At 38.3% G+C, this 25,332-nt stretch overlaps 1 protein-coding gene across 1 annotated transcript in view; it reads right to left on the reverse strand.

Annotated features, from left to right (window-relative positions):
• The window catches only part of tns2a (tensin 2a), a 65,108-nt gene that overhangs the window by 31,227 nt on the left and 8,549 nt on the right, over positions 1 to 25,332 (reverse strand). Inside the window, 2 exon segments of the mRNA XM_079402849.1 lie at positions 1,452 to 1,489; positions 3,905 to 4,010. Coding sequence (XP_079258975.1) covers positions 1,452 to 1,489; positions 3,905 to 4,010 — 144 coding nt within the window.

Raw genomic sequence — 25,332 nt, forward strand, 5'->3', positions numbered from 1 at the left:
AAAGCTGATGACTATCACAGCCAACATTGAGGGTTTTGAATGGTCATGACTGGTACACTAAACTTTTAACTTTTCACTAAACATATAAAACCAAACTAATCAAAAGATTACTTAAAGATGCTTTAGCTGGGTAACAAAACACGTGTGTAGTACCCTGGAAAATCAGAATGCAGGATTCTGGGGAAATAGGTTGCTACTGTATATCCAAACTGTACCCATACTGCTTTTGAGTTCTCGCACTAAACATTTAATCTCTCAAATATCTGAAGAAAAGTCTGTTTATGCATGAATCATGACAAATGATCAGTTAACCATTCATCAATCCATAGATTAAGCAGTGGGACAAATAAATAATAAGATGTGATTGCAGTAACAGATCTCACCCAGAACTGTGATAACCTGTTGTGGGATTCAAACCTTTCGGTTATACACTGAAAATTCTAACCATTGTACTACACCATTTACACTTTGATGCTTCTGCCTTGATTCTTAAAATTCAATAATTCATGAAAATCATTTTATGACTTAGCTGAAATTATGAAAAACAAAAGTAATCAAACCGATTACTGTTTTGGGATTCAAACTTACAACCTTTCAGTTACCAGCCCAGAATTGCAGTTGTCCACACTATTATAATTAGTTGCATTGATTTTTGCAATCTGCAATGAAAATCAACTAATCAACTTTTAAAGCTACAAAGACATATATTTAGTTTTTTGTTTAATTAAAAATAAATATTTATGGCAAGCCAGGTTTTTTTTTTCAAAAAGTGAATTCTGTCTGGTAAAATGTATATTCTGAAACCTGATTCCACACAGTCACTGAAATGCATTCATGAAATGAACATAATCATTTAACCTAGTCATTATAGGAACTCATGCCTGAAAATGATCCTATTCAGCCAGTGAGCTCAACTCCAAGCATGATACAGCTCTAGACAAACTCTGTGTCGTAAAGAGTGTTTCAGTGGGTTGTGATTTGCTGATTGAATAACCATGTGGCATGTTAAACCACTCACTGTTTCTTGCACATTGACCAAACTGTTGCCAGTGCCAAGGAGTGACGAATAAGGTTATATAAAACTGGGTATCACAGTAGTTACTCTATACAAGGTCAGCAACTATGAATAAAGCAAATAGCTTTACAGCGTGGCTTGGAACTCTAGATGCCAGGGTGCTCCTGTGGAGCCATGCCTGATATGTGTGTGCCAGAGCTGGCATCCATTGGTCTTATCAATGAGTCTTTCACTACGGTTGTGTGGTGCTGGGGTGCGGCTGCCAACACTGCCGCCCCAACACAGGGAGGCCTTCAGTGCAGGAAACACAGAGAGAGAGCTAGCCTTTAAATACATAAACTCCCATTTTATACGCCCATGTTAATCTGAAGAGGGAGTGAAAGAGACATTGATAAATACATTATGACCTGATAAGATATGGGAGAAATGTTCTTACCTTGGCTTCGCATTTCTTATGAGTGGCTGTTTTGCAGACTGTGGGCGGTAAAAAGAGGGAAATGTGTTGGTCAGGAGGAATACTGAATAAGTCTGATATAGTTTCATTAGGCTTTAGTGGCATACAGGGAATCTTAGGGAACCCCCTTGGGAACAATAAGATGCAACATAATTTAATAATTTATGGGAGTTTGTATCAGGGATGAACAGTATTAAAATAGCATCTAAATTTAGAAATCTCAGAAAAAAAATAAAATTGGTAAAAGTCTAGAAGTCAATAGAATAGTCTTATGTTAGTATTATTTAAATACAAATTTTGTAGTTGTTAATATTTTGAATAAGCTTTCATTTCTATATTTTCAGTTTATTTATAGTAATTATGTTGTGTTTTTTGTTTATAAATCTTTTTATTTGAATATTTCTATATATGTATTTTTTTATCTCGTAATTTTAGTACTTCAACAAACGTATTTATTACATTTTTATGTAATTTACTTAGACGTTTTCCAGCTTCATTTCCATAACTGAAAATTATTTCTTATAGTTTAATAGTTACCATAACATCATTGGCATGGAAAGGTATGAGCTGTCTTCAACCAGCTCTCGCGGTTTCTTTCACAGTACAACAAGCTGGATGCTAAACAGTCAGGTTTCAGGAGTGGCCATTCAACAGAGACTGCGCTACTCTCAGTCACTGAAGCCCTGCGAACTGCAAAGGCTGATTCCAAATCGTCAGTCCTCATTCTGCTGGATCTCTCTGCTGCTTTTGACACTGTCAATCATCAGATTCTCCTGTCTACACTCTCTTCACTGGGCATCACTGGAATTCCACTTCGCTGGTTTGAATCCTATCTCACCGGTAGATCCTTCAGGGTGGCCTGGGGAGGGGAGGTATCCAAACCACATCAACTGATCACTGGAGTTCCTCAGGGATCGGCTCTTGGACCCCTACTCTTCTCCACGTACATTACATCGCTGGGTCCCATCATACATGCGCATGGCTTCTCCTATCACTGCTATGCCGATGACACGCAGCTCTATCTCTCTTTTCAACCAGATGACCCAACGGTAGCTGCACGGATCTCAGGCTGCCTGGCGGACATCTCGGCATGGATGAAAGAACATCACCTACAGCTCAACCTGGCAAAGACGGAACTTCTGGTCTTCCCTGCCACTCCGACTCTACGGCATGACTTCACGATTCAGTTCGGCTCATCAATGATTACCCCATCAACTTCGGTCAGAAATCTTGGTGTAATCTTTGATGACCAGCTGACCTTCAAAGAGCACATTGCAAAGACTGCTCGTTCCTGCAGGTTTGCACTACACAACATCAGAAAGATCAGGCCCTTTCTGACAGAGCATGCTGCGCAACTTCTTGTCCAGGCCCTGGTTGTTTCTAGACTGGACTACTGCAATGCTCTTCTGGCTGGTCTGCCATCAAACGCAATCAAACCTCTACAAATGATTCAGAATGCAGCGGCACGACTGATCTTCAACGAGCCCAAAAGAGCGCATGTTACACCACTCTTCATCTCCTTGCACTGGCTACCAGTGGCAGCTCGCATCCAGTTCAAGTCACTGATGCTTGCGTACAGATCTACCACAGGCTCTGCACCCTCCTACTTCCACTCACTATTACGAACCTACATCCCCTCCAGAAGTTTGAGATCTGCTAATGAGCGACGCCTTGTGGTACCATCACAGAGAGGCTCAAAATCACTCTCCAGAACATTCTCGTTCACCATTCCTGGCTGGTGGAATAATCTTCCCACCCCTATCCGGAACGCCGGATCTCTGGCAACCTTCAAGCAACAACTGAAAACTCATCTCTTTCGTCAGTACTTGACTTCATCCTAAAAAAAAAAAAAAAAAAAAACTTTCCCTCTATCTTTCTCTCCACCTACTAGTTTGTACTTATTTGAACAATGACTGAGACTTGGTGTTACGAGCACTTCCTCTGTCTGACTGCCTCTTCAAGATGAATCGCTTTTTGTATTCCCCAGTTGTAAGTCGCTTTGGATAAAAGCGTCTGCCAAATGACTAAATGTAAATGTAAATGTAAGGTATGACGTTTTTTAGGGCTGTCAAAGTTAACTGCAAAACTGGATTAGGATTCAGTGTGAAAAAATACAAATACAAATAAATTGTACATTTTCAAATTTGGTAATTTCTCTTCAGTATTATACTTAATTTAAAGATACTTTGAATTAAGCATAAATATTGTCCAGATAATATTTTTTTCCATAATTAGATTTTTCTTTAGTACAGTAATATTAAAGTAAATTATTTAATTTCATAATCAACGTTTTCTTTATAGAAGCATGCTTTTTCTCAGTATAAATTGCGAGACATACATTTTTTTATACATAAACATATACATAAAGAGGTTTATACATAAAGGGGAACATCATATATTGTGGATAAAGGCTGAAATGGACAGATGTTACTCACCTCGACATAAAGAGCCCAAATTCTCCACGCTCTGCCTGCACACCCCACACTGCCGCTTCTTTTTGAAGGTCTTTTCTTTAAAGACGTGGGGCTCGCCCTTCACTGCCTGGAAAAGACAAACACAACATTTCAAAAAAGGCTTTGTATTTGACGCTAAACTCATGCTTCTCTCTCAATCACCATCTGAAATCCTGTCATTTTGCCATTAGTTCAACATTTCTCTAAATAAATGTTCTCTTGCGTTCTGCTCTTCTGCTCAATTCCCTTCACTGACCTGAACTCTCCTCTGGATGTCAGGCCTCTGTCTCTCTTTCCACGTACAGCAGCTCATTTTTCAGTGCTGAGAACAAAAACAAAAACCCGACAAAACCTTTTATCTGAAAGTGGCACATCTTGCAGTCAGAATCTTGATGAGAACGCTTTGGTTCACACAAACAACTCTACATAGCAAGCCCACTGTGTAGCGCTTGACTACGAAATACCTGACATCCACATATCCTCCTCAAATGCTAATTTGTATGTTATCACTTCTGATGAGGCTCAAGACTAACAGACAGCACAAACTCATCATGCAGCATGTTTGTGTTTGGTTTTAACTCTGTATGACGTCCCACAGCATAGCAGCATAATGCAGCTTTGTGTTTGGATATGCGTTTTTCCATTTGGCAGAGAGGTAGTGGGGTTTTGCACTCTTTTCCACTCTCTCTCTCTCTTTCTCTCGACCCTGTTTAGACAGCTGGCGAGAAATGCAGCGTGTGCCCGTTAGATGCCATAGCCACAGCTTCAATAAGCTGGCACCATCACATACAGCCACTGGAGTCCCTCACTCCACAGACATTGTCTTCAGCTACAATGGGCATCTCCAATGAACATATTCCTACAGAACACAATACTTGTGAAGGTGAAGAATCTTTACAACACTCTACCAACAACCCAGAATATAATAACAACATATAATGCCCTAGCAACCTCGCAGAACATCATAACATAAAGTAACACCCTTGCAAGCACGCAGAGCATCATAACACACAGTAACAACCTAAAAACCACCCAGAACATCATAACATATAGTAACACCCTAGCAACCACCCAGAACATCACAACACATAGTAACACCGCAGTAACCACAACACATAGTAACACCCTAGCAACCTTCCAGAACATCATAACACATAGCAACACCCTAGCAACCACCCAGAACATCATAACACATAGTAACACCCTAGCAACCTCCCACAACATCATAGCACATAGTAGCAACCTCGCAGAACATCATAACACATAGTAACACCCTAGCAACCTCCCACAACATCATAACACATAGTAACACCCTAGCAACCACCCAGAACATCATAACACATAGTAACACCCTAGCAACCTCCCACAACATCATAGCACATAGTAGCAACCTCGCAGAACATCATAACACATAGTAACACCCTAGCAACCTCCCACAACATCATAGCACATAGTAACACCCTAGCAACCTCGCAGAACATCATAACATATAGTAACACCCTTGCAAGCACGCAGAGCATCATAACACAAAGCAATGTCGTAAAACCACCCAGAACATCATAAAACATAGTAACACCCTAGCAACCACCCAGAATACTCCTCTACCCACATAATAATCCTAGCAACCACCCAGAACATCATAAAACATAGTAACACTCTTGCAAACACCCAGAACATCATAACACACAGCAACACCCTAGAACCACCCAGAACATCATAACACATAGCAACATCCTAGCAACCACCCAGAATACTCTGCTACCCACATAAACCTTGCAACCACCCAGCACATCATAACCACATAGCAACACCCTAACAACCATCATATTCTACACTTTCAGAACCTAGCAACCACACAGAAATGCACTAAAACCTTCTAAATACACTTTATTTCATTAGAATACTGCACCTATATAGTTCATAATAATGATCCTGTTTGATGTTAAAGACATGTTTTATAATAAATAAACACAGTTATAATTAATTGGTTAAATGGTAGCGGCTTTGGAACATCACTTGATGTCCAATGTAAAATCTTGGTCCTGAAACAAAAGCAACTGTGAAGCAAAGGAACATTTGTAAGTGGTGTCAGTGCAGCCTGTCCTCTCATCATTCATAACCGTTTGTTCTTTCACTGTACTGTGACACAAGGCTTCTTCAGTATGATGAAGGTGGTTGAGAAATCTTAAAAGCTGACTATAATTTTAATCAGAGGAAATCTTTCATTCACTATGAACAAACATCAGGATCAGCTGCTTCAGACGTTAGCAAATGCCCTGTAAACGTGCCCCATGACAAACGTTATGCGTTATGCATTAAAGCGTCCCATTTAAACATCCACGGTTACTAAGAAAGCCCTCTTTCTGGATCAACCCAGATAGTCTCATGTTATCCCTCTCAGAGATCTCGGCCAGATCATGTTGATTTGCTTGGCTGCTCTAGGAGTTCAGTTTGCCCACCCAAATGAAAATCATCCGCTGCTTTTCCCTTTCTCTTTTACAGCTCCTTAATGCTTAATTGGATTTCCTTTCTTTCTTCTAATTTCAGCTTCTGGTTTTTCCCATGTTCACTTCCCAAGTACATATTCATTTTCCTTAACTTTAGCCAAGGGTCAATGACGTATAAAAGTGTCCACGATAAAGAAAATAAAAACACAGGTGCCAAGCTCCCAGATGTACTCTGTATTCATGCTGGTTTCATATGGTTTTGAAAAACGTTTACAGTATATTATTGTCAAGAAAAGTTTCAATTTAATGGTTCTTTTAGTGACATTTTAATTACATTTAATGGCAATTTTTTCTATTTTTTTTCATTTAATACATTTAATGGCAGATATTTTTCAAATATTAAGAAATCAGTAAAGCAGTTTTGTTAAGTGACATAATAACTGATGTGTAATAATTAATATATATGTATGCATGTGGAATATATATATATATATATATATATATATATATATATATATATACATATATGCATGCATGCCCCAAATATGCAAACTACAAAACAAATTAGGGCTGTCAAAAAAAATAAAATTACATATTTTGGTAAATAATCAATAGAAAAAAGCAATTAATCACATATATTGATATTTGCTCAAATAAAATAAAAAATCCCAGAATTCAGATAATACAAATACAATACATTACTCTGGCAAAAGTCCCATTTGTTTGATTTATTTGTATATCATTGAACATATTCACTGGTCTACAGTATTTTGTCTAATTAATTGCACTTCAGCTATAGTAAACTAAAAGTTGAAGGCCCTTCAACTCGGATAAATACTTTAAAAGCTTAAAAAGAAACCATTAAAGCCACCGGACAGAACCCAAATGTACTTGTCCTCTAATTCTGGCCTGCAAGTCAGTGTTTTTGTAATTTAGCCCTATTAAGCATAAAAGTGACTTCTCTGTGTACCCTAATTAGGTGAGCATAGAACGTACATTATAAAGCTTACCTTTCCACTGCTAAAGTCCACAAGGGTCAAGGACCCAAATGAAGAAAAAACCAGCGCTCCATTACCTGCACTAAGTAACCCCACCCCCTTTAACCGAGTGTGCAAGATCACGTCTCACAGGTCCGGCGCTCTCTGAGGTGTGACTGCAACACCCATCAACAGACTAATCTACTGCCTGGCCGACAGTGTGCCAAGAGCGAGTAGTCAGGGTAGGACCGACCCCCAGGGCACAGAGCAGAGACAAGGAGGGACTGTTCACTTAATTTTAGCCATCCAGAACAGCATGCCAAAGCTCTCCAGCAAAAAGGACAGCCTTTGAGAGAGAGAAAACCCTGCCCTTCAAACTCAAATGAACGAACAGAAGAGGAATTGAACAGACAATCTGGATATAAACATACAGAAATGACAGAAAGGCAAGGCAAATCCGTATTTTGGGAGAAACGCACACCCACGTACCAATTTCCCCATGATTCTTCACCTCTGCACTCTCTTCTCTTCCATAAATAGCTCCAGCTTTAACAGATCCTCACATTGTGTGCAATATCCTGCAATGAACTGAACTTTGTGTTCCAGCCCAACTCAGTACATGCAAACTATGAATGGAAGCCCAACAAGAACATAAACACCGGTTGACATTCAGGAGTCAATGACATATAAGAGTGTCCAGGAAAATGAAAATCTTTTAAATCTAGATTAAAACATGTGCCAAGTTGACAGAAATGTACTCTTTGTATTCATGTTTGTTTCATATGGTTTTGAAAAACATTTATAACATTTTCAAAAAAGGTTTCAATTTAAAAAAAAGTAAAAATAACAAATGTCATGTGATGTGATTATATATATTCTTCTTAACAGATGTTATTATAGTTTTTATAAATATTTTTAATCAGTTTTTATTTTTATACTTTCTGTTAATGTTTTAGTAATTTTGTTTTGTGTGTTGTCATTTTTAGAAGTTTTTTTTATGGTTTTTATTCATTTTTAGTTATTTTAGTACACCAAATTAAACTAAATTAAAATTTGAAATGTTGCCTTGACAACTAGATGAAATAACATAGGTTTTTATATATATGAATAGATTTATATTTGAATAAGTTTGTTTATTTTTACTTCTTCTTACACTTTACACTTTTAAAGTAAAAAAAGTTTTGTATAAATATCTGATAAATTAATAAAATTTATAATAAATATATACATTTATAATTTGTCATATTGTTGGTTATATAGTTACACCACATGACATTTTGCAAACTGAATTAACCTTGCCTTGTCATAAAAATATAACTATATCTGACATGACATTTTGACCTTGATGCATAGGGGTCCTCTTTAAGATATCACTTCTTGTTTTATGGGCTTTTTTTTGTTGTTAGTTTTTTTTGTCCAAATACTGAATTCTTCGTTGTATAATCTCTCCATTATTATTTGATATCATTTATAATTTTACACTCCTCCCAAAACAATTTGCCTATGTTTTAATAAAAAGAAACATATGCCAATCATATGAGATGCTATTCAAGTCACTGTATGAAGGAGCTGTTTTTTTTAAGTATTTTTGAATTCATATAACAAATAAGAATCACATCACTGACCATTAGACCAATCAAAATGTGCCTCTGAGACTCACTATCTGTCCCTGTAATTGGAAGATCAGACTCAAGAAAGAAAAACCACTGCAGATTTGGTGTTGGAGCTTCTAGAATCTGGGCCTCAAAGGTATAAATCCAGCCCACAAACTGAAGACTTCTCATATCTCCATCCTGCCTCAGCCACAAATGTTCTCCAATTAGCATGGCATTAATGTCCAGGGTGCCTCAAGCAGACCGTCCCTGCCATCCGTCTCCCGCAGGTCACAGTAAACAAAAAGCATCTGCAAATAACCATGTTATCAAACACAAAACCGTGCCTGCAACGATGGTGGTCCACCAACAGATTGATTGATTGAAAACTTTATTAATCCCGATAGGGAAACTGGTTTGCCAGATGCTACCAATTATGATTTCAAATCATAGAGACAAAGAAACTTTGGCACAAACAACAATTCAAGAAAAACCTAATCTAACAGACAATTCAGAAGAATAAACATCAGTGGAGCTGGATGCAGGGAACAGAGATCTTGGACATCAAACTGTCCTCATGTGATGAGCCAATGAGGGAACATGTGAGCGCCGGATTAACTACTAATATAACCTACACTTGCTGAAAAAGTGCTTTTAATGCCAGAGGAATTAGCTTTCCTGCCCAAAAAATTCAGAAGAGGTGTTTATAGTGGCGTTCAATGCAATGGACCTAAAACCTGCCATATTATTTTCTTTGCAGATTGAAGTCCACTAGATTTGTACATTCTCTGTCTGTGCAAAACGCACAGCCGCAATACTAGAGGACAGTTGCTATGCAGTTACTAGACTGTCAAAAATATCCTGTTCAATTTATGCTAAAAAGCACAGCTGTGGCTGCCAGAAATGACAATGTAACAAAGTTTCAGCCTGTATATTTAAAACTTAAAACTGTATATTTCTTTAAATGCCAAAAATGCTAATTTACCAACCTGCTTGAATTACTAAAATCCACTTTGTACCTCAAAATGTATTGATAACCACAAAAATAATACAGGTGATAAAACAAAGCCAAATAATGAGTTTATCACAAGAGGCCTATCCATTAAAAATGGAAAACAAATATAGATGTTCAAGATTCAAGAGTTTTTATTTGTCACATACACAATTATACAGGGTATAACCAGCAGTGAAATGTAGGTCAGGTCCGCTCCAAGGACAGTGCAATTATAAAGTATACAAATATTAAGAAAAATAAAAGTAGAAAAAATAAAAGAATAAAATAAAATAAAAGATACAAAATATAAATATAAATGTGCAGGTCAGTATGTTGTTGACTTAAATAGTAATAAAGAGGAATGTGCAAAAGAATGTGCAAAAAAGTTGTACAGGGTATTTAACTAGCAGCAATATGAGGTAGAGAAAAATTATGAATAGCTTATTGATATGGTGATATTTACATGGAGTCAAGTGATGTTATGACACAGAGTTAGAGTTTAGGAGCCTGATGGCCTGGGGGAAGAAGCTCCTCCTAAGTCTCTCAGTTTTTGCCATCAGGCTACGGAAGCGCTTACCAGATGGAAGCAAAGTGAATAGACGGTTACCAGGGTGATTTGAGTCCTTGAAGATTTTAACAGCTCTATTTTTGCAGCGTTTGAGGTAGATGTCCTGCAGAGAGGGGAGAGCAGACCCTGAGATGCGCTCAGCTAAGCGCACAACTCTCTGTAGTGCTTTGCAGTCCTGATTGGAGCTGTTTCCATACCACACTGAGATGCACTGAGTCAATACACTTTCTATGGTCCCTCAGCTGGGAATTTCCTCAGCTGTCGCAGATGGTACAGTCTTTGCCTGGCTTTCTTAACCTGTGTTTGGATGTGTGTAGTCCAAGTCAGGTTCTCGGAGATGTTTACACCGAGGTACTTGAAGCTACTCACCCTCTCCACAGGGGTCCCACTGATCCTGAGAGGAGAGTAGGGCTGCTGCTGTCTCTTCCTAAAGTCCATGATCAGCTCTTTAGTTTTGCTCACATTCAGAGAGAGACAGTTGTCCTGGCACCATGATGTGAGTCTCTCTACCTCATCCAAGTAAGCGTTCTCATCATTGCTGGAGATGAGGCCCAGAACTACAGTATCATCAGCGAATCTGATGATAGATGTGGAGCTGTGAGAGGACACGCAGTCATGCGTGTAGAGGGAGTAGAGCAGGGGACTCAGGACACAGCCCTGTGGGGCTCCTATGTTCAGAGTGATGGAGTTTGAGGTGAACTGGCCAACTTTCACCACTTGAGGTCTGCCGGTGAGGAAGTCTTGAATCCAGTCACAGAGTGAGGAGTTTAGGCCGAGGTCTGTGAGTTTAGATGCCAGCTTGATGGGGACTATAGTGTTGAAAGCTGAGCTATAGTCAATGAATAGCAGCCTTACATAATTCCCATTGTTGCTGTCCAAGTGTGTGAGGGAAGAGTGGAGGACGTGAGAGATGGCATCGTCAGTGGATCTATTTGGGCGATAGGCAAACTGAAGAGGGTCCAAAGTATCAGGTATGGAGGAGCAAATGTGGCTCTTTACAAGTCTCTCAAAAACCTTCATGACTATAGATGTGAGGGCAACTGGGCGATAGTCATTCAGGCAAGAGGGTTTATTGTTCTTTGGCACAGGGATAATGATGGATGTTTTGAATGAGGTGGGAACCACGGAGGTAGCAAGGGACTCATTAAAGATGGAAGTGAACAAACCAGCGAGCTGATCGTCGCAGGACCTCAGAGCACGGCCGGTTATCCCATCAGGTCCGGCTGCTTTCCTGACGTTCACTTTCTTAAGCGCCCTCCGAACCTCCTCCTCTGACACGGTGATTACAGGATCATCGCTGCTCTGCCTGCTGCTTCCTGACACGCTGGACGGCAGAGTCGCGCCGCCGCCGTTGCAATTGAAGAGGCCGTAGAAGATGTTTAACTCGTCGGCCAGCAACGGATCTGCTCTCACCTCAGCGGAGGATTTGTTTCCGAAGGCACAGATGGCCCTCAGTCCCTGCCACATCCGTTGAGAGTCATTGAGCTGGAAATGAGACTCAATTCTGTCTCTGTATCTGTGTTTAGCGGCTCTTACTGCACGTCGGAGAGCATAGTACGATGCTTTGTACTTGCGCATATTCCCGGTCAGAAGAGCCTCATTGTAAGCAGCAGTGCATAAAATAGAAAACAAAACACCCTAATGTACTTTACAGATTAAAAAACAATAAAAAATACTATTTGAAAATGTAAATATCCTCATTCAGTGAGTGATGTGTCACACAGGGACTTCTGGGAATGTCTTTTTAATGTTTTTCACTGGAAATCATATAGTATTTCATAGTTTTTACCTGCAGAAACATAAATTTATCAGTATTATACAGCATAACTACACGTAATGCAATGTTAAAACTATTTTTCACCATATACTGGATGTTCCGGTAAGCTACAATTTTTACTGTAGCATTAGTACAGTGTTGTAAAAATTGTTGCTAGAGCATTACTATAAAGCATTGCGGGTGTTTGTTAAGTGACAGCTTACTAGCTCAAGTAAAAAAATAAAATAATCATCCTTAGTCAATTCATAGTCCTTTTTCAATGGGACCCATGCATGTATTAATACTTGAAAAAAGTCTGATCGCTTAGAAAAGTAAAAGCACATCTCTTTCCATCAAACCTCACAGTTTTAGGCCTCATTCACATCTGCAGCACAGCATCCTGCTGAACGTACCAAACATTTAGGGTTAATAAAGAATGAGTATCTCAGCTGGAGAGTATAAAAAGTGTTACAGGCCTTTTTCCTCAATGAGGGGTGGTAAAGGGAAAGCAAGGGAGCCGTGTGTATGAATACGAGTGTGTGTTTATAAGTGTGTGTGTGTGTGTGTGTGTGTGCACTGTGCAGGGTGGGACAGGCAGTGGAAGAAGAGAGACAGCCTGTTCCAGTGATGAAGTCAGCGTAGCGCCATTAAACACTTCCTGCGTCTCCATGACAAACAAACGCACAATGATCAAAAAACAAAACAAGCAGCATTCACATCAAACTATCTGTATTCATAATGAGCATGAAAACTATTCAACTACTAGAACTTGTCATCAATAATCAAATATATTGAATACGGGATGCGTCCCGTTCCATGATGGTTACAGCCCTGCATCCTCAGGAAATGACGGGCTAATCTGCACATCCCATTGTGCGAGTTATTATTTGCACTTCCTCCTGTAAGCCCGTCACACACTAAATCACACAGCAATCTATTAGTGTCAGACTGTTATCAAGAACTTACTCTACCGCACAATGTTGTTGTTACTAAATATAACCCAAGAGAAAGTCAAGGGAAAGTCAGAGACTTTAAGGCCGACTTTTACGTGAACCTTCATGTCAGTAAACATTCACACACTATAATCTACCGGTGGCGGTTGGTTTCAGACTGTTATGATTGAGCATTTCAATATGATGTGAAACTTGAAACTTCAGAAAGATCCAAGTACAACACACTAATCAGTGACCACACTCATTTTATGACTATACATAAATGGCTTAATATGCGTATAAAGAAATCCCCCTGATTATGGCTTATATCACATAGTAATTACTTGCAACTTTTTTACTGCTCTAAAATCAACAGCAAGAATTATTACAGTGTGTTGCTATGTAGCGCTTCTATTGTACTGCTCTTTCCCTGGGCTTTTCTAGAAGTTAAACAGTATTATTCTCTTCTAACAGACCAGTTCATAGATGAGTGTGATACAATAAAGTTTGCATTACATCCGTTTTGTGTATTCAGGTGGATGCACAATAGTCCGTGCAAGGTCTGATATTAAGTGACAGCTCATTGAAAGTGCATGAAACAGAGAGAGAAGTAATTATAAGCAACCAGCCAATTGAAAATTAAAGCTTCTCTTACATTCTTCAAATTGTGGTCATTTTTAATGGCTGTTTAGCAGTATTCAGAGCTGAACATCCTTCGTTGATGATCTCACACCAAATTTACTGACTTGCAGCATTATATCCTCTTATTAGAATTGTCTTTTGCATTATCTTTCTTCTCACAATAATAATGACACTGATTTTCATGTACCTGCTTCAAAACATACAATACTAACATACCTGTAGTGCATATCCAAAATGCATGATATTACCATGGAAATAAACCATTGTAATATGTATAGCAATAACACTTGCTTGGTATTAGCTACACTTTTTTATTATTATTTAACACATTCATGACAGTATTAAAATAATAAATTAATAGTTTTTTGTTTCGCTGCCATGTTGAACGAATGTGAGAGCATTCCTTTACCTTACTGAAGTTTATTAGAAACAATATAATTGACTTAATAGATTCTCTTAATCGTTCCACACCAAAACGCAGTCTAAGTAGTAAGCACACTATGATTTGAGACACAGCCTTGGTCTCTAGTGAGGCGTTTAATGCAAGATGACGCAGTAACTATTAGTTACCAGCTCGTGAAGTCATATTTCTGCTCACCTATAGGATGCTCTAACACATAACAGAGGAAAACTACATATCAGATCAGTGTTGCTCCTAACATATGATTTGCATACCATACATACAATAGCAAGAAATTATTTAAATACATTAACACTAAAGAGATCTCATCACGTCTTATTTTATGTCCATTTCTTTACATTCAGGACCTCTAGACATGTAATCCATACTGAATGAAAATACTTTACCTTGCTCATGTTTTTGGAGAATATTCCAGCTAAAAAAGGTTTCCTGAAAGATTTCATGGGCTACATTCCCAATGAGTCAATGGAGTGGCACTCGACTACTGATGGAGTTGTTTTCTTTACTCTCACTAAACTCATAGTCTGGCAGTGGGAGGAGCTACAGCGGGAAAAGAACACTGTGGAATGTTGTTCTGGAAGCAAGCTTTTCTGATTGGCGGCATCCTGACGAATCGATAGCTGATTGGATGGAATGCAAATTAGACGCGCCTGCCTTTATGAATGTAGCGCTGTTCTACAACATAACTTTCACTATAGCATCACTTTCAATAGCATATGCGTTTAGATATTTAGCTCACTTTGCTTAGAATATTTACACTTATATTTACATTTTTAATTCTATCATCTACATCATGCCACAACTTTGCAAAACAAGTTTAGTTAATTATGGAATTAATTTATACATTACCTTGTTTCTGATATGCATTAGACAGATTTTATTTATTTTTAATGATCAATATATTCTTACTGTCTCTACAATAAATAATTAGCCAGAAAACAAGTCTGAAAATCAGTGTAATGCATATTTGTCCGGCAAAAAAGTGCAACTTTGAAAGAACTATTGAAAGCACAATAGCGACATCAACTGGTCATATGTGGGGTTACAACTGCAGGCGTTTTCTAGAGATGAAGCAAAGCACTAAGTATCATTTAAACGTCCTAAATGTCGCTTTTGATACCTTTTTTTTTTTTTTTTAAAGATGCAAGTTCCAAACACAATAAAAAAAAAAAGATAATGCACCTTCAGCTAGGCCTCATATCAAACATCCCAGACTTAATGTTGAAACAGACAAATCTGTTCCTCATTGGGTTTTGTTTTCGCCAATTAAGAATACTTTTCAAACACTACATGATTAAAATGAATGGCCACAAATCTAAGTGATCATCTGTCCACGAGCAGAATAAACAGAAATGTGCTCTGTGGAATCGCACAGCCAAGTATGTGGCTTCAAGCAATGAAGCCCCATACAAATACCATGTGATATGTGCCAGTGATTAATGCGTTCATGAAATAAGTTCCGTATAAACACAAGAAACATTACGACTGATATGTTAAACACATATAAATCAGAGCAATGTATTATTGAATGTTTATTTGAATTACTTAATGAATGTTTGTGAAATGTCTGAATTGAAAACAGCCTTGTGGATATATATACTAAATGCATTCAATCTTAAATAAATAAACAATAAAGTAGTTCAATATGCAGGACTTTTTTTTTTTTAACAAGACCTGGATCATTTCTGGCCCCATAATGCACAGCCAATCATTTTTTATCATTATTTTGTTGATTATACTGAGATGTACTGTGCTGTTTAAAAACAGACGTGGAAATTCCAGTAAATTATGTGTCTTGATATTTTTTAATTAACATACAGAAGAATAATTATGCAATTATAAATGTGTTTTGACTTTTTATTAGACTACGTCTATATTACAAAACATAAAACAAGAAGATAAGAGGTGTTTGAAGTTTATCAATGTAGAGATGCATGAAAACAAATGGGGAACAATATGGGAAGGAAAGGGAAGGGATAAGGAAGGGAGAGGGAAAGAAAGAGACAAGGACAGAGAAAGCATGAGTATCAGGTGGGGAGGGGAAATTATACAATCCAATTAAGGAGAGTGAGAGAGTAAGGCTTGTTGAGAAAGGGTAAAGAGAGACGTGTGTAGGACACACAGGCCATGGGAGAGTGTGTGCAGACAGGATGTGGAAGGCACATGGTTGGGGAGAGAGGGGCCCTCCAGCAGGCAGACTGTGAACATCAGAGAAACACGTCCCGTCCCACTCTCCAAGCCATGTGCATACAAATCTATACTGTTTACAGAACCAGTAGAGAGAGACTTCTTTGTCTAGAATTAAAAATAGAACTGCATTTTTCTGCATTTCCTATATACATGCTCTCTCTTTTCAATCTCTCCCTATTCTCATATTTAAGGTTTGGGATTTAAACAAACCCACAGCACATTACTTTTTGGCAAGTAACTCATTCCAAATGTCGGTGCTATGGACATGAGAGATGCCTCAAATCATGCGGCTTGTGGAGGAGAGGTGTTATTACTTAAATCAGATTTATGCTTTTCACATGAGAGATGATAAATAGGGGAAATATATTGTCATCTATTATATTTATATATTATCAGTATATTATTTCCAAATGGTTTGAATGATTTAACAATTAAAAAAATATTTGAAGAAGTTTATAAAGGTAAAACAATAAAATCTATGCACATTTGAAAAGTAGTAATAAATGAATGTTACAATTTACAACTCATATTAAATTCAGGGCATTGTAACTGTCATTTCTTTACAAAAAAAAAGAAATCTTTCACTTAAAATCAGCTGGTTTTATAAAAATGCATGTAATAGAAGAAACGTCCAATATTTACTCTGATTTGTATGTGTTTTTTAATGAATCATTAGAGCTTTTTATTCATCATGAAAAAAGTCTCACAGTTTCCACAAAATATTAAGCAGCACAACTGTTTTCAACATTAATTGTAATAATAAGTGTTTTTTGAACATATAATCAGCATATTAGAATGATTTCTGAAGGATCATGTGACACTAAAAACTAGAATAATGGAGCCTACAATTCAGTTTTGCATTGCAGGATATATTCAAATATAAAACAGCTATTTTAAATTGTAATATTATTTAAGTTTTACTGTTTTTTTTATCAAATAAATGAAGCCTTAGTAAGCACAAAAGACTTTTCAAAGATCTTAGAGACCCCAAACGTTTGTGGAGAAAAAGTGAAAAGGAAGAGTGAAAAAAAGGTGTAACTGGAAGAGAGTTGGCTGTGGAGAAATTAACAGCAGTGTGGGGTGAAATGGAGCAGGATCATTACTCACAGACAGCACCTCCAGCTGTGGAGGTGGAACCGTGTGTCAATGGAGCCATGTTTCTGCCGCACAGAGAAGACCTGTGTTACTGTAACACCTAAAATCTCTCAGAATAACAAAACAGGAAGTCCCGGATATTTAGAAACACCTGTGGCCAAGTCAACACATACACTTTTAAATCTTAGGCCCTTTTCAAATGAATGCGCTTTGGAAACACAAAGTTGTCGTGTGCTACTGTAATGTTGACCAACAGTTTTGGATGGAATGTTTGAGGGAGTACACAAGCATTATTTGAAAAAGAGGAGGATGATGAGAGAGAAAGGGGGAAAGAGAGAGAGAGAGAGAGAGAGAGAGAGAGAGAGAGAGAGAGAGATGAGAACATGCAGAAAGAGGAAATGGAGGGAGGGGTGAGCGCAGGAATGATTGGGTACAAAAGAGCCAAGTGCTGATTAAATACAGCTGTGGAGGGAGGGAGGGAGATAAATAGATGATGGCGATAGAGAAAGAGAGAGAGACTGAGGCAGGATGGTGAGGAGGGGGTGAACTGAAAGTCGGGGGCATAGGGATTCAAAGAAAGGGGCATACTAGAGATGAGGAAAAGACGGAGAACGACAAAATCTGAAGACACAGGAATGGGTCCACTTTTGTGGACTTTTAAAAAATAAACTTTCTAAAACACTTAATTGTTTAACAAAATGAACATAAATACTGTCATTTTTGTGAAAGCCATGATCATTTTCACCACAGTGCCATTTCCATCACATCTCAAAAAATAATCTTGTGATTAATAGACTTATGTTGTGGAAATTAAATTTTTAACATCTTTCAAATAAAATACAGACTCCTGTGTCTGTCACAGATCAGCCAGGCTCTGTCACCAACCAATCACAGCGCACTCCCTCACCTGAGTACTGATCAAGTTGGAGCTCCTACAACCTCATCAGAATACGTGAGGGGGAAGAGTGGAAGACGGCCTTTGTGACCCCTACTGACCACTATGACTATCTGGTTATGCCCTATGGTCTTGTCCACGCCCCCTCCGTATTTCAAGATTTCATGCATGAGGTGCTCCGGGAGTATCTCCACAAATTCGTGTTGGTCTACATAGATGACATCCTCATCTACTCCCGGAGCATGGCCGAACATCGCCACCACGTTGCGGAGGTCCTGCAACACCTGAGAGACTTCCACCTATTCTCCAGATTACCGAAGACCTCCAGGATCACCACTCACCTGTCTCACTACTTGTTGCTCAGCTTTTGTCAATAAATACCTGCCAATTCATCCATCTTTCTGTCCGAGTCCTACTTCTGTAACAGTGTCTTGCTAACAGATAGCAATTCTTGTGAAAAAACATTAAATACATTACTTTTTTTTTTTTTTACAAACAGCTTGACTAGCAATGACACTGATTTTTTTTGTATTTATTTATTTTTAACATCATGTGTAATATTTAATGTCAAGTTCCTCACTGGCACTTTTGTCTATAAATGAGTATATTAACCTTTGATAAAATAGTAATTTTCAAAATTGTTATGATGTAAATAGAACAAAGGGAATAAATAAAAAAAAAAAAATCAGAATACAAGTATTAGATAAATTTTCATTATTTAAAAAATGGTGTTAAAATGTAATATTTTAGAATGCATTTTAATATTTCATATTACAATTCTTACATATTTTACAATATTAATATTTAAAATATATTTTAAGAAGTCTGTGTGTGATACAAATATAAAAAACAAAATGTACGCATGAAGGCATTTTAAAACTATAAAAAAAAAAAAAAATGTATTATACAAAAATGACTGTAAGGCAGAAGAAGCACAGAATATTTAAATTGATTGTTATGTATTTTATGAAACGCTGAATCAGATCCCTCTTCTCATTCTCTGCCCATTTCCCAACTCGCTCCCAAAACATTTACAGCACTGCACAAACTCTGCAGCGGGCAGATGTCAGGGCGGTATTCCGAATGGTGAAGGAAAGCAAACAAAGCGCAATGAGATTTCAGACAAAATTTGTTTTTATGACCCCAGCACACTGGGGCTTTGATGAAGTGGCACTAAAAGGACAGGGATGGTTTTCCTTTTCCTTTCAAGTTTTTCCAGTTCACATTCCTCATTGCACACACAATTATTCTCTCGCTACACACACATCCTCATTCTGTCAGAGTAACAACCTGATGCCTGACCATGTCCTCCTGAGAATACTCAGATAGTTACATGCTGTGTAATAAAGCTTTACAGAGCTTGATTTCAAATGAGAATGAGGGAATGTGATACAGAATTCCAATGTATCCAATGTGAGCAAAACTTGTTATGCAGTTACTAGGGTGTTCTGGGTGGTTTCAGTTGCCTAAATTGTAATTCAGATTGCTCAGAAATGTAAAAGTTTTGTTATGTTTGTGTTGATGTTTTAATATTTATGTGCATGTTGGAATCGGTGGAAGAAATAAAAACATGTCTATGTCCCTATATGTGCTTTATACCAGCAGCATGCATGAGTGTGTGTTCCTGGGAAAAACAGAGCCTATTTATACATTGACCAGGCATTTTCCTGTGTGGTGTTTATAGTGGATGCCTGTGGATTATGGCTGCAGTAAACTAGCACTTGTTAAAGTTTCTGTCATTCCATGGATATTCTAGGAATATACCATAAGTTCCAAAGAGCGAAGATAAACAAAGAGCGTAGTTTGTGAACAGATGTGTTTTTAGATTGCAGAGAAGAATGGAAACTCAAATGCACATAATGCACAGCAGTTTGCTGGATATTAATTAGAACTAGCGATGGACTGAAATAATGGTCTTTATAGAAATTCGTCACTAAAAAATATTTGGTTAGTCAAAGGTTTGGAATATTTTACTCAAAGGAGCCTGTCACAACTTTTGAACAACAAACAAAAAACATTTTGAAAACAAAACAAATAAAATAAAACAAAACAAGATCAAATAAAATGAAAAAAAAAAAAAAAAAAAAAACACGACAATAAATAAAACAAATTAAAAATTTGTCACATACACAATTATACAGGGTATAACCAGCAGTGAAATGTAGGTCAGGTCCGCTCCAAGGACAGTGCAATTATAAAGTATACAAATATTAAGAAAAATAAAAGTAGAAAAAATAAAAGAATAAAATAAAATAAAAGATACAAAATATAAATATAAATGTGCAGGTCAGTATGTTGTTGACTTAAATAGTAATAAAGAGGAATGTGCAAAAGAATGTGCAAAAAAGTTGTACAGGGTATTTAACTAGCAGCAATATGAGGTAGAGAAAAATTATGAATAGCTTATTGATATGGTGATATTTACATGGAGTCAAGTGATGTTATGACACAGAGTTAGAGTTTAGGAGCCTGATGGCCTGGGGGAAGAAGCTCCTCCTAAGTCTCTCAGTTTTTGCCATCAGGCTACGGAAGCGCTTACCAGATGGAAGCAAAGTGAATAGACGGTTACCAGGGTGATTTGAGTCCTTGAAGATTTTAACAGCTCTATTTTTGCAGCGTTTGAGGTAGATGTCCTGCAGAGAGGGGAGAGCAGACCCTGAGATGCGCTCAGCTAAGCGCACAACTCTCTGTAGTGCTTTGCAGTCCTGATTGGAGCTGTTTCCATACCACACTGAGATGCACTGAGTCAATACACTTTCTATGGTCCCTCAGCTGGGAATTTCCTCAGCTGTCGCAGATGGTACAGTCTTTGCCTGGCTTTCTTAACCTGTGTTTGGATGTGTGTAGTCCAAGTCAGGTTCTCGGAGATGTTTACACCGAGGTACTTGAAGCTACTCACCCTCTCCACAGGGGTCCCACTGATCCTGAGAGGAGAGTAGGGCTGCTGCTGTCTCTTCCTAAAGTCCATGATCAGCTCTTTAGTTTTGCTCACATTCAGAGAGAGACAGTTGTCCTGGCACCATGATGTGAGTCTCTCTACCTCATCCAAGTAAGCGTTCTCATCATTGCTGGAGATGAGGCCCAGAACTACAGTATCATCAGCGAATCTGATGATAGATGTGGAGCTGTGAGAGGACACGCAGTCATGCGTGTAGAGGGAGTAGAGCAGGGGACTCAGGACACAGCCCTGTGGGGCTCCTATGTTCAGAGTGATGGAGTTTGAGGTGAACTGGCCAACTTTCACCACTTGAGGTCTGCCGGTGAGGAAGTCTTGAATCCAGTCACAGAGTGAGGAGTTTAGGCCGAGGTCTGTGAGTTTAGATGCCAGCTTGATGGGGACTATAGTGTTGAAAGCTGAGCTATAGTCAATGAATAGCAGCCTTACATAATTCCCATTGTTGCTGTCCAAGTGTGTGAGGGAAGAGTGGAGGACGTGAGAGATGGCATCGTCAGTGGATCTATTTGGGCGATAGGCAAACTGAAGAGGGTCCAAAGTATCAGGTATGGAGGAGCAAATGTGGCTCTTTACAAGTCTCTCAAAAACCTTCATGACTATAGATGTGAGGGCAACTGGGCGATAGTCATTCAGGCAAGAGGGTTTATTGTTCTTTGGCACAGGGATAATGATGGATGTTTTGAATGAGGTGGGAACCACGGAGGTAGCAAGGGACTCATTAAAGATGGAAGTGAACAAACCAGCGAGCTGATCGTCGCAGGACCTCAGAGCACGGCCGGTTATCCCATCAGGTCCGGCTGCTTTCCTGACGTTCACTTTCTTAAGCGCCCTCCGAACCTCCTCCTCTGACACGGTGATTACAGGATCATCGCTGCTCTGCCTGCTGCTTCCTGACACGCTGGACGGCAGAGTCGCGCCGCCGCCGTTGCAATTGAAGAGGCCGTAGAAGATGTTTAACTCGTCGGCCAGCAACGGATCTGCTCTCACCTCAGCGGAGGATTTGTTTCCGAAGGCACAGATGGCCCTCAGTCCCTGCCACATCCGTTGAGAGTCATTGAGCTGGAAATGAGACTCAATTCTGTCTCTGTATCTGTGTTTAGCGGCTCTTACTGCACGTCGGAGAGCATAGTACGATGCTTTGTACTTGCGCATATTCCCGGTCAGAAGAGCCTCATTGTAAGCAGCAGTGCATAAAATAGAAAACAAAACACCCTAATGTACTTTACAGATTAAAAAACAATAAAAAATACTATTTGAAAATGTAAATATCCTCATTCAGTGAGTGATGTGTCACACAGGGACTTCTGGGAATGTCTTTTTAATGTTTTTCACTGGAAATCATATAGTATTTCATAGTTTTTACCTGCAGAAACATAAATTTATCAGTATTATACAGCATAACTACACGTAATGCAATGTTAAAACTATTTTTCACCATATACTGGATGTTCCGGTAAGCTACAATTTTTACTGTAGCATTAGTACAGTGTTGTAAAAATTGTTGCTAGAGCATTACTATAAAGCATTGCGGGTGTTTGTTAAGTGACAGCTTACTAGCTCAAGTAAAAAAATAAAATAATCATCCTTAGTCAATTCATAGTCCTTTTTCAATGGGACCCATGCATGTATTAATACTTGAAAAAAGTCTGATCGCTTAGAAAAGTAAAAGCACATCTCTTTCCATCAAACCTCACAGTTTTAGGCCTCATTCACATCTGCAGCACAGCATCCTGCTGAACGTACCAAACATTTAGGGTTAATAAAGAATGAGTATCTCAGCTGGAGAGTATAAAAAGTGTTACAGGCCTTTTTCCTCAATGAGGGGTGGTAAAGGGAAAGCAAGGGAGCCGTGTGTATGAATACGAGTGTGTGTTTATAAGTGTGTGTGTGTGTGTGTGTGTGTGCACTGTGCAGGGTGGGACAGGCAGTGGAAGAAGAGAGACAGCCTGTTCCAGTGATGAAGTCAGCGTAGCGCCATTAAACACTTCCTGCGTCTCCATGACAAACAAACGCACAATGATCAAAAAACAAAACAAGCAGCATTCACATCAAACTATCTGTATTCATAATGAGCATGAAAACTATTCAACTACTAGAACTTGTCATCAATAATCAAATATATTGAATACGGGATGCGTCCCGTTCCATGATGGTTACAGCCCTGCATCCTCAGGAAATGACGGGCTAATCTGCACATCCCATTGTGCGAGTTATTATTTGCACTTCCTCCTGTAAGCCCGTCACACACTAAATCACACAGCAATCTATTAGTGTCAGACTGTTATCAAGAACTTACTCTACCGCACAATGTTGTTGTTACTAAATATAACCCAAGAGAAAGTCAAGGGAAAGTCAGAGACTTTAAGGCCGACTTTTACGTGAACCTTCATGTCAGTAAACATTCACACACTATAATCTACCGGTGGCGGTTGGTTTCAGACTGTTATGATTGAGCATTTCAATATGATGTGAAACTTGAAACTTCAGAAAGATCCAAGTACAACACACTAATCAGTGACCACACTCATTTTATGACTATACATAAATGGCTTAATATGCGTATAAAGAAATCCCCCTGATTATGGCTTATATCACATAGTAATTACTTGCAACTTTTTTACTGCTCTAAAATCAACAGCAAGAATTATTACAGTGTGTTGCTATGTAGCGCTTCTATTGTACTGCTCTTTCCCTGGGCTTTTCTAGAAGTTAAACAGTATTATTCTCTTCTAACAGACCAGTTCATAGATGAGTGTGATACAATAAAGTTTGCATTACATCCGTTTTGTGTATTCAGGTGGATGCACAATAGTCCGTGCAAGGTCTGATATTAAGTGACAGCTCATTGAAAGTGCATGAAACAGAGAGAGAAGTAATTATAAGCAACCAGCCAATTGAAAATTAAAGCTTCTCTTACATTCTTCAAATTGTGGTCATTTTTAATGGCTGTTTAGCAGTATTCAGAGCTGAACATCCTTCGTTGATGATCTCACACCAAATTTACTGACTTGCAGCATTATATCCTCTTATTAGAATTGTCTTTTGCATTATCTTTCTTCTCACAATAATAATGACACTGATTTTCATGTACCTGCTTCAAAACATACAATACTAACATACCTGTAGTGCATATCCAAAATGCATGATATTACCATGGAAATAAACCATTGTAATATGTATAGCAATAACACTTGCTTGGTATTAGCTACACTTTTTTATTATTATTTAACACATTCATGACAGTATTAAAATAATAAATTAATAGTTTTTTGTTTCGCTGCCATGTTGAACGAATGTGAGAGCATTCCTTTACCTTACTGAAGTTTATTAGAAACAATATAATTGACTTAATAGATTCTCTTAATCGTTCCACACCAAAACGCAGTCTAAGTAGTAAGCACACTATGATTTGAGACACAGCCTTGGTCTCTAGTGAGGCGTTTAATGCAAGATGACGCAGTAACTATTAGTTACCAGCTCGTGAAGTCATATTTCTGCTCACCTATAGGATGCTCTAACACATAACAGAGGAAAACTACATATCAGATCAGTGTTGCTCCTAACATATGATTTGCATACCATACATACAATAGCAAGAAATTATTTAAATACATTAACACTAAAGAGATCTCATCACGTCTTATTTTATGTCCATTTCTTTACATTCAGGACCTCTAGACATGTAATCCATACTGAATGAAAATACTTTACCTTGCTCATGTTTTTGGAGAATATTCCAGCTAAAAAAGGTTTCCTGAAAGATTTCATGGGCTACATTCCCAATGAGTCAATGGAGTGGCACTCGACTACTGATGGAGTTGTTTTCTTTACTCTCACTAAACTCATAGTCTGGCAGTGGGAGGAGCTACAGCGGGAAAAGAACACTGTGGAATGTTGTTCTGGAAGCAAGCTTTTCTGATTGGCGGCATCCTGACGAATCGATAG

This window comes from Barbus barbus (assembly GCF_936440315.1).
Source record: "Barbus barbus genome assembly, chromosome: 41".
NCBI classification, from domain to species: Eukaryota; Metazoa; Chordata; class Actinopteri; order Cypriniformes; family Cyprinidae; genus Barbus; species Barbus barbus.